Raw genomic sequence first — 10,884 nt, 5'->3', positions numbered from 1 at the left:
ACATCACAGCCATTGAAAAGTAGGATAGAAAGCACTTGTACACGGATTTCTTTGCCAAGTCACCTGTTTAACTATTCCCCAGTGCGGGCACTCAATATCCGCTCGACACCGCATCCGTGCGCGGGCGAGATAGTTGAGGCGCGCACCGCATCGTCCACCCACCCACCCATCACCTCTCTCTGGAAATACTGGTGGGGAGCAAATAACGAAGATGCAAAACTCAGTGGATCTCATGGGAACAAATGATTATGCCTAAGTGTATGGGGATATGGGCTTTCGGAACTTGCATCTGTTTAACCAAGCTTTGTAGGACAAATAAGCTTAGTGGCTTGTCTATCATCTTGATAGTCTTGTTGCCCAATTACTGAAAGTAAAGTACTACCCACGAGGTAACCTTATTGAGTGTATGGAGTGGAGCTACTAAAAAAGGGTACCATTTGGCATATTTGAGACAGATGATCCATTAGGATTTGGCGAGATAACTGGATACCATGCGACATGTCTCTGAAACCAGTCACCAGAAGATGGAGATCGCGAGTCAGGTGGGTGGCGGATTTAATTTCACGGAACAGAGAATGGAGAGGTGACATTTCGCGAGAAAGCTTTTCACCAATCGATGTTGACGAAATTACGGAGATAAGATTATCTGGTCAGGGCAGAGAAGATGTGCTAGCTTGGCATCCTGAAAAGTTCGACATTTTCTCAGTAAAAAATGCTTATAAGCTACCATACAACCTACAACAAGCTGAACACCAGGCCACATGCAGTGAAGGGACGAATAGAAGGATCTTATGGAAGAATATTTGGGATAATGATGTTCCCCCAAAAATGAAAATGTTCGCCTGGCGATTAGCAAAAGAAGCTTTACCTACAAATGTGAATAAGAAGAACAAACACATAGCGCAATTAGATACACGTGAGGTCTGCGGGAATGGGGCGGAGGATGGGTTTCATGCAATAATTGGATGCAATCATTCTCGGATTCTGATCGAAGCTGTGTGGAAGGAATGGCTGGTTCCTAATGTCTTAATGCTTTAGTACAGGGACTGGAATGGTTCTTGTTATTACTGGATAAGCTCCAAAAAAAGAGAGAGAGAATTTCTTATTATTCTATTGTGGAAGAACCGGAATGATAGGAATGTCATCACACATAGTAATTCACGGATCTCGAAAGAGAGCTCACTGATATCTCTGACAGCACTTTATCGAACCCTGTTCTAAATCCGAAAACCGGTGGATGCTGCTTTAATGGGGAAATCAGTGCTGGGGCGTCTCCTAGAGCCAACATGAATGTCCAACAGGGAGGCAATGTAGGTATGAAGGAAACATTTAAGTGGAGGCCACCGGATACAGGTTGGTTAAAAGTGAATGTTGATGGAAGTTTCATAGCAGGCACTGGGGAAGCGAGTGTCAAAATTATTGTCAGAAAGGTTGATGGAGAAACCTTGCTATCCGGTTGGCATATCTTGTTCAACTGTCCCTCAGCGGAATGGGCTGACATGGAAGCATGCAAAGAAGGCCAGCCTCTTGTTCTGAACTAGTTCAATGGACCGGTCGAGGTGGGGACTGATTCCAGTGCTTGTGTGATGGCCCTGACGGCTCAGGATCTAGTAGATCAAGTTTGGCAGGGGTGATTCAAGATTGCAAAGACCTGATGGAAAGTCTGGGACAAGTGAAGATTGTCAAGGGAACGAAAGAGCAGAATGTTATCGCTCATGAGTTGGCATAATATGCTAGGAGAGCAAACAACTCGGCGGTTTGGCTAACTGGTGTTCCAAGTTGCATTGACCATCTCCTAAATACTAATTGTAATCATTCTATTCCTTAATCACTAAAGATCCCATTCCCCTCGAAAAAAAGGGAGAGAGTGCGCACGACCCAGCAAAAGGGATAAGAAGAGGGGAGATGGGAGGTAGTTGGTCACATCGGCGCGGTCGGGGCCGCCCGCAATGTGGGCTATGACAACGAGGGATCACGTTCCGTATGTCGGGACCGGTGGCGTAGTCTAGGACCCAGCCCGGCCGCCGAATGAACCTACATAAATGCTCCAGGATCACATCACCATTTGTCGGTTCATGTTACACAACTTTTGTAGTGCTAATAGCTGCAGGTTTTTCTTCGTGCCATTGCTAACTTAACTTCGACCTTTTCTCAACATTTCATTATGTATACTGTTTTCATTTCTTATTTTCCAAATGTGCCTTTATCCTCCTAATTATGAAGCAGAAGTGAACACATAACAAGTCAAAAGGACAAACAACGCTGTCACAATTTTTTGTTAAACATTTGGATTATTTAGTTGCATAATGCCATGGGAGTTAATAAAGCTCACTTTTCCTAAAAATGTGCATAATGCTATACTCCCTCTATTTATAAACTTGACGACTTTAACTTTTGCTATTCACACTTCGACTAACTCTAGTTTTTTTTAAATATTTAGTTGATTGATATAACATAAGTATCACCTGATATGCTATCAAAAAGTACTTCCATAATATCATACACTTATAAATGTTTGATCATGTATTTATAAAAAAAAATGATAGTCAAACTTTAAATAGTAAAATCAAAGTTATCAATTATTTATAAACGGAGGAAATATTTTATAAGCTTGGTGAATTTGGAACCTAAGATATCCTGGCACCGAATAGTGTCCAATGATAGAAATTAAGATTCCGTGGCATCTATGGTTGTACCATCGAGAAGTTGGATTCATCTGCTCAATACAACTATTGTACTCTCTGATTTTCTTCTTACACCTTACTCTCAATTAGGAAACAGCAAGAAAACTAAAAAAATGCAGAGCAAGCTTTGAGAAAAAGAAACAAAGAACTGTAGAGCCAGGATTAAAGAAAAGGAAAGCAGGCACGGGAGAAAAGCACAAGGCAAATGCCAACAAACAAATGCAACAATGCCTGCAACTACAAAACAAAGCTGATCTGTTTGCTACTGCAACATCTCGGCAAAAATCCAAAATTAGACAATATACGTGACCGTATTTACCGAAATAGACAACATGTTAGCGTATTTACAATTTTAGCATCCGTATTCGGCACACCGTGTGTCGAATATGGCACTGTAGCTCATATTCAGCACACGGTGTACCGAAAATGACACTGTAACACAATATTTCGGCACACCGTGTGCCGAAAATGGACTGTAGCACAGTATTTCGGCACACGATGTACCGAATATGGACTGTAGCACCGTATTTCGACACACCGTGTGCCGAAATACGATGCTACAGTCCATTTTCGGCACACCACACTTCGAAAATGAACAGTACCGCGCGTGAACAGTAACAGCAGTGCGTTTGAATTTCGTTTTTTCTCTTTTTCAAAACGGTGGTCTTCTGTTACTCCAAAAATGTTAAAACTTTTTTTATATATTCCATAATCCATGTGCAACCCATTTTAATTAGATTCACCAAAAAATCCTTTGTATATTTAAAACTAAAATTATTCAAAAAAGACTACTTTTATAACTTGTAATAATTTTTAGTGTCTCAAATAAACTCCCAAAAATCTAGAAAAATTCACTAATATTCTTATTATGTGATGAACTAATTTCTAAAATTATTTTTAGCTCTAGTTTATATGATGAAAAAATGAGTTACTTTGTAATGCTTCATTTACATGAAATGATAAAAATACATATAAATGAAGCATTACAAAAGAACTCACTTTTTCATCATATAAAATAGGGCTAAAAATAATTTTGGAAATTAGTCCATCACATAATAAGAATATTAGTGAATTTTTCTAAATTTTTGGGAATTTATTTGAGACACTAAAAATTATTATAAGTTATAAAAGTAGTATTTTTTGAAGAAATTTAGTTTTAAATATACAAAGGATTTTTCGGTGAATCCAACTAAAATGGGTTGCACATGGATTATGGAATATGTAAAAAAAGTTTTAACATTTTTGGAGTAACAGAAGACCACCGTTTTGGAAAAGAGGAAAAGCGAAATTCAAACGCACCGCTGTTACTGTTCACGCGCGGTACTGTTTATTTTCGGAGTGTGGTGGGCCGAAAATGGACTGTAGCACCGTATTTCGGCACACGGTTGTGCCAAAATACGGTGCTACAGTCCATATTCGGCACACGGTGTGCCGAAAATTATACTACAGTGTCATTTTCGGCACACCGTGTGCCGAATATGAGCTACAGTGCCATATTCGACACACGGTGTGTCGAATACGGATGCTAAAATTGTAAATACGCTAACATGTTGTCTATTTTGATAAATACGATCGCATATATTATCTAATTTTGGATTTTGGCCCAACATCTCTCCAGCCTGGAGAAGCGAAGAGAGAAACTAGAAAGAGAGAGGCCAAGCAACCCGGTAGCAAATCAACGCAGCATATAAGCAACTTTACCAGGGCTGCCACTGTAAGAAAGATCTCTCTCTCCCTCTCCTTGGTTGGAGAGTTGAGAGGCCACAAACTCCACTTCCACCAAGACTCAATCACAAGCATCCACTTCCTTGCTCCCCTGTTCTTTCAGGCCTCCAACGGTGGAGCCCGGAATTTGATAATTCTCTCCAATATACGCACATCATCTTCCACCTCCCTCTTTTACTTCTCCCCCTCGTCTTCTTCGCCACCATCCCAGCCCAGGTGGGTAGGCAGGCTGGAGAGATGATGGCAGAGGCGCGGACGCAGGTGCTGCCGCCAGCGGCGCGCTGCTTCTCTGGGCAGCCGTGCTGGTACTGGCAGGACTGGCGCGCGGGCGGTGGCGGAGGAGGAAGCGCGTGGACGACGGAGGAGAACAAGGTGTTCGAGAGGGCGCTGGCGCAGATCGACCGGAACGCGCCGGACAGGTGGGAGAAGGTGGCGGCGATGCTACCTAGGAAGACAGTCGCCGACGTGGTGAACCACTACAACGACCTCGAGAACGACGTCGGCTCTATCGAAGCCGGGCTCGTGCCGTTCCCGCACTACAGCAGTTCGCCCCCGTCGTCCGGGTTCACCATGGATTGCGACGGCGGCGACGGCGGGTACCGGCGCGGTTGCCCAGAGAAGCAGGAGCGGAAGAAAGGCGTCCCTTGGACGGAGGACGAGCACAAGTAAGCCATAACCCCACCAGAACCATCGTCGTGCTAGAATTGATGGATCTGCTTGTGTTCTTGCCGCTAAAAATGGCGAATTTCGCTTGGGTTTCTAGGTTGTTCTTGATGGGGCTGAAGAAGTACGGGAGGGGGGACTGGAGGAACATCTCGCGCAACTTCGTGACGACCCGGACGCCGACGCAGGTGGCCAGCCACGCGCAGAAGTACTTCATCCGGCTAAAATCCGGTGGCAAAGATAAGCGCCGCTCCAGCATCCACGACATCACCACCGTTAACCTCCCCGACGACGACCGCGGCAACGCGCCGCCCTCGACCCCGTCCGCGCTCACCACCGCCTCCAACCCCGCCGGCGCCGACCAGTTCGGGGCCTTCGTCGACGTGAAGTCCTTCATGGCGCCACTCCCGGGTGTGCTCGGCGTGGTGCACCCCTACGGCAACGTGAAGCTCGAGCCCAAGAGCTCTCTCGTCGCCGGCCTCGGCTTCGAAGATTCCGTCCTCCTGCAGATGCAATGCGGCCAGTTGTGACGGGCGGTTCCTGCCGCGGTGAGAACCGCACGGAGGAAAGAACAGCTCCCATCTCAGTATCTCATCCCTGGGCACGAGGATGGACGGGGCCAAGTCGCGGTTCCTTGTGCTTCGCTTGGTTGCAGTTGCTGAGTTGCTTCTTGTGTACTATCAATCAGATGACTGTGTTCATGGAAAACCACGACGGCATCATGCCATCATGGGCGTGCAATTCCAGTGTCCACTTCAGTGTACATAACAACCACAACTCCACAAGTATAGGGCCCAAGAACTTCGACGGTACTGAAATAAGCATTCGATGAAGACTTTGGGTTTTTTCCAGTGTCACCGGCAGCTTGGATCAGGATTCAGCCATTCAGGAGCACCTGCCCTGTACTCTGAAGATTGCTATGCTGGTTTTGTCGATGTATTTTGGTTTGTGCTAGTACTCCTATTCGACGGAGTAGCATTTGGAGGCTTGGAGCATGTGTGTGATGCTTGTAAGGTTCCACAGGATTTTGTCTGCCAATCTGCCATTAGAAGTCTAGGTTTGCTCAGCTCTCGCTGACTTGGAATTTCAAGCTTTCATGTGTAGCTTGCCGTCGCTGTAGAAGCAATAGAAACCTGAAACACAGCCACGATCCGGCTGGGGGTCGGTCGGTCTCACCGTGGACTCAGCGTTGCTAACTACTCCCGCTCTCGTGTCGTCTCCTCCATCTGGAAGCACCGTACTTGCCATTCATGTGACCTGCTGTTTAATTTTCACCTGCCTCTCGTCAGAATAGCAAACAAATATTCAGCCTCATGCTTCTCTCTCTCGCTGCTCGTGCACAGATGCTGCCCTCGGCTCTGAAACTGTGCACTCTGGCTCCAGATTGGCCAGTTGCGGAAGGAGAGGTTTCGATTGATAGTGGCTGGCACGCAGCAGTAGGGGCTGAGTTGGAGGTCCACCAAACAAGTAGGCATCACATGCCCTAACAATCTCCACTTCTTCTCACTGTCTCTTTTCGTTCCAAAGCCAAGCCAGCCATGGCACCTATGTAAGCAGTACTCTCTGTATATAAATATCTATCGCTTTAATTAAAATTTAGTTAAATTATTAAAATTTTGATCATTAATAGCTTTAAAATATTTAGTTTGAAAATATAAAAATCATACGCGCAGATTTATCTTGGAAAATATTTTTATAATATTATTTTTATTAGATATTATAATTATATTTTAATAAAAAATAATGATTAAAGTGACATATAAAAAACTATTAAGAGTCAAAAGTAACAAATATTTATGATCGGAACCTGACCATCGCCAGACGTGTGGATCCATTCAGGTTTTCAGTGGCGCTCACATTAAGCAAGACATTTCTGGTAGACGCGCCCATTCCTAGCAGTGCAAAACTTAAAATACTAAAACAAGGGCTTTCCGAGAAAGAGGCTTGTCTCGAATGATGCGATTATATGTATGAAATCCAAAATCCACGGTCAGTATTTCACCTGATTCTTTGTTTAGCACGCCCCGCCGACCAGCCTCAGCTTGTGGCTTGGTATCTCCTCGTTGTGCAGTTCGTCGGAGAAGGCGATCCCGACGGAGTGCTCAGTAAGAAAGAGGAGGGTCGGAAAAGGGGTGCCAATGCCACTTGCTTCATGTGGCGTCTGACTTGGCTATCATAGGGAGATTTTAGTTCTGTCACATCACCAGTCAGCACTGTTAAGTTTGTGTGGACTGATAAATATTGGATGATTACATTGAGACTCAACGAGCATCTTAGATTAGGAGATGACTCTTATACTCTTAACACCCCTCAAATGCAACATCATTGCATTCACGTCGTATTTGAAGAGTTGACACTAAGCACTAGAAAAAAAAATACATCCGAAGTCCGATATTTAAGATGGTATTGAACCGTGCAACTCTTGAACAATATCGATGTAAAACAAACTCATCCACAAGAGGGTACCGCCTTCATGATCCCTACTTTAGCAAATACATCAAATATGAATCTTGCTTTGGAGACTTTGGACACAATGAGAGTAGTAAGATGTGTCAAATCGAGCTAAAGGGATAATAGAGATATCACTGTTGCAAGAGGGCAAGCAGTGAGACAATATAGTGACAACGACGAAGGGGCCATTGGTCATGATGTGTAGTAAGATGGCTATAAAAGAACCAAGAAAGCAAGGTCATATCAATGATGATGATGATGGGATTAGCCAACTCGATGGGACTCAGCTAACCACAAAACAAAAAGAAGTAATTCGTTGTCTGACAAAATTTGTGGACACGCACGGCTAAAATGAACTGAAAGAGTATAGGTGTGGACTTAAATGGACGGACACAATGGAAAATATGGAATTTGGACACAGTGGAAGACACAACTCTAAAGCAGTATACTAGCAGTAGATTGATACTAGCAACAACAAAAAGACACAAAAGATAGCTAGTAGCATATTTGGATGGAGTGATGGACATAACGGAAACATGACTCAACATACCAGAGGTACAAGCAGCGGAGAGATAACCATTGATAGCAGATTTCAACAAAGAATGGCCTGACAAGCGGCAAAGGACCACGACGATGAAGGCTGCAACAATAGAGGGCACGACGATGGCCAACGATGACTTGCGAAAGATGATGGGAGACCTAGTGACTGCAGATCCAATAGGTGCGCGATGAGGACAGAGAAGTACATCGACTGACGCATGATGATGGCTCCCCATAGCAGCACCATAACCACCAGTAGTAGTACCAGAATAAAGAAGAACAACGCCTCTGATTAACAGCTCATTGTAGCAAAAATGGTCATATTAGGTTATGATTGTGATTTTGGTGATTAATAACAAAACATGTTAATTGGACTAACATGTTTTTCAAGAATATATGTTAGTAGGTCTCATGGATACAATACATGAAGAAGCCACCACGGTCGGAACAAAGTTGGACTGAATTGGAGAAATACCAGGAAGATTTGTCTCACCAGATGATCTGATGCTCCGGATGTTTGAACTCACCGGAGTATATTTGTCAAATGGGAGATAGGTCTGAAGACCTCACCGAAAGGTCTGGTGTTTGAGCAGAGTGCTCACCAGAGCAATTCTTCCAGAGAATGTGTTGTGCTGAAGAATATGCCTCACCAGATAGTCCGGTGATCAGCAGGATGAATGCACTAAAGCATTATTACCCTAGAAGGATGTAGCCACTGAAGATCAAAGTTTAACCCATTGGATGGTCCGGTGATAATGGAATGAACAACGGACAATACACCAGACAATGAACAGTGCAAAGAAGTAGAACGAAGTTCAACCCAGTGGATGGTCCGGTGATGAAGGTTGTGTAATACCGGAGCATTATTTTCAGAGAGGGTTGCATTGGCTCGGTTGTCTGAAGACAACTCACCGGATAGTCCGGTAATGAAGTGATGTGCACCGGATATATACACCGGAGAAATTTACAAAGAGAAGAAGGAAAGGTTCGGATGGCTCAGGATAACTCACCGGATAGTTTGGTGAAGAAGATGAATATACACTAGTGTGTCTGGTGTTCATAATGGTTTGAGTGGGGTTTCAATAGCTAGTTTGAGAGAGTGTACTCACCAGATGATCTGGTGTTAGTACTATTATTCTCATCGAATCATCCAGTGCTAACAGCTTTTTAGAGCCATTGGGTTAACAGCTAGTGCGTGAGTTTGAGGCTACAAATACCTACCCACTCGGCCATTTAAAGGTGTTTAAGTCCTGAGAAATTCATATACACCTGAGAAGACATCCAAGCCACCAAAGTGCTCAAAGTGATCATTCAAGACGATTAAGCAAACTATTAGAAGGGATTAGTGCTTGTAAGTCTAGAGAGAGTGTTTCTAGGTGACTGCTGCCTAGAGAGTGGATCAAGAAGTGATCCAACCTTGTACCAAGTGGTACGCTGGTACCTTGGAGTCTTGTGACTCGTTGGCAAGCTTGTTGACCCTCCAACTTGATGTGAAGCGGCGATAAGGAGATTGTGCAGGGATACGGAGACCTTTGCCTTGGTGGCTCAAGTTCTAAAGTGATTACAACGGCAAGAAACCGGAAGAGAGGTTAGTGGTGAGACCTTACCTTAGTGGCTCATCCGGGTGGAGTTCTTGTCTTTGTTGATTTGGTGGCTCAAGAGCCTTGACCGGGTGCTGACTAGGAGTATATCTTTTATGTAGCTCCAACGTGGACTAGGGGTGGCATTCATACCATCGATACCACGGGAAAAAAATCCTTTGTGCCGAGTTTGCTCTCTCTACCTTAATTATGTTTTCGCATTTACATTCTTGCAATTTACCTTCTTAGATAGGTTGCGTTTTGATCGGTAGAGTAGACACACTAGATAAATCTAGAGCATATTTAGATAGAAATTGATATAGAATTATCTTTTGTAGTTTTTGGAGCCGAAATAGTTCTAAATGTCCTAATTCATCCCCTCTCTTAGAACGTCACCAATCCCTTTCACCCATGCAAAAGCCCACATTGATTCATGGGCTTGACAAGGACAAGAGGCAGGCGTGCATCTCGCCATGAGCCCAAGACCAGGAGGCCAAGTTGAAGGCTACGGATAGCGACGGGGACCATAGGAGGAAAGTTGATGGTGGTGAGTGGTTGACCGCAACCAGCGCTACTCCGCGACAGGCAGAAGGCAGCATCTCTGTGGGCAACACGAAGATGATGAAGATGAATGTCCCCCAACTTCCTCGTCTTCTCCATCGTGTCCATGATCTGGATGACCGGATGCCGTGTCGAAATTGGGGTTACGGCGGAATGGTTGGGACGCAGTGGATCTTGCTGCCCCCGTAATGGGCTGCACGGTGGCGTGGTGTGGATGGGAGGATCCTAGGCGACGACAAGAGAGATGGAGGAAAAACGACGATGATCTGGTGTCGCTGCTCCACGACGGGTGATGATCCGCGACAAGCTGTGGCAACAGGCAGCGACGAGCTATGGATCTGATCCGCCTCCGACCGGATCCAGCCAAGAGGCCGCAACGGGCGGTGGGAGGATCCGCAGCGGTGATGGAGGGCGACGAAGGGAGGTCACGCGGAGAAGGTGGCGGCAGGCCATAACAACGACGGGCATGCTGCGATGGTGGAGCAGCGACGATCTTAGCGGTGCGAGCGAATAGAGGCAGGTGAAGAGGCGACATGACGACAGGGAGACGGGCCACAAATCCGACCTCCTCGATGGGAAGGCGGCCAGATCCAAAGCGAAGATGACATTGGCGGGCGAATGATAGACGGCACGCGCGCACGATGGTAGAGAGGGAGGTGACAGCTCTTGACAGCGGTAGA

At 45.2% G+C, this 10,884-nt stretch overlaps 1 protein-coding gene across 1 annotated transcript; it reads left to right on the top strand.

The window, feature by feature from the left end:
* Positions 1–4,314: 4,314 nt before the first annotated feature.
* Positions 4,315–6,162, top strand: LOC133924738 (transcription factor DIVARICATA-like). Its single transcript, XM_062370420.1, has 2 exons — positions 4,315–5,074; positions 5,173–6,162. The coding sequence occupies exons 1-2, from the start codon at positions 4,647–4,649 to the stop codon at positions 5,600–5,602; spliced, it is 858 nt and encodes a 285-aa protein (XP_062226404.1). The 5' UTR covers positions 4,315–4,646; the 3' UTR covers positions 5,603–6,162.
* The last annotated feature ends 4,722 nt before the right edge of the window (positions 6,163–10,884 follow it).

Source organism: Phragmites australis, chromosome 1, assembly GCF_958298935.1.
Source record: "Phragmites australis chromosome 1, lpPhrAust1.1, whole genome shotgun sequence".
Lineage (NCBI taxonomy): Eukaryota > Viridiplantae > Streptophyta > Magnoliopsida > Poales > Poaceae > Phragmites > Phragmites australis.
Note: the sequence above shows the minus strand (reverse complement) of the source record. Positions and strands in the feature narration are given on the sequence as shown.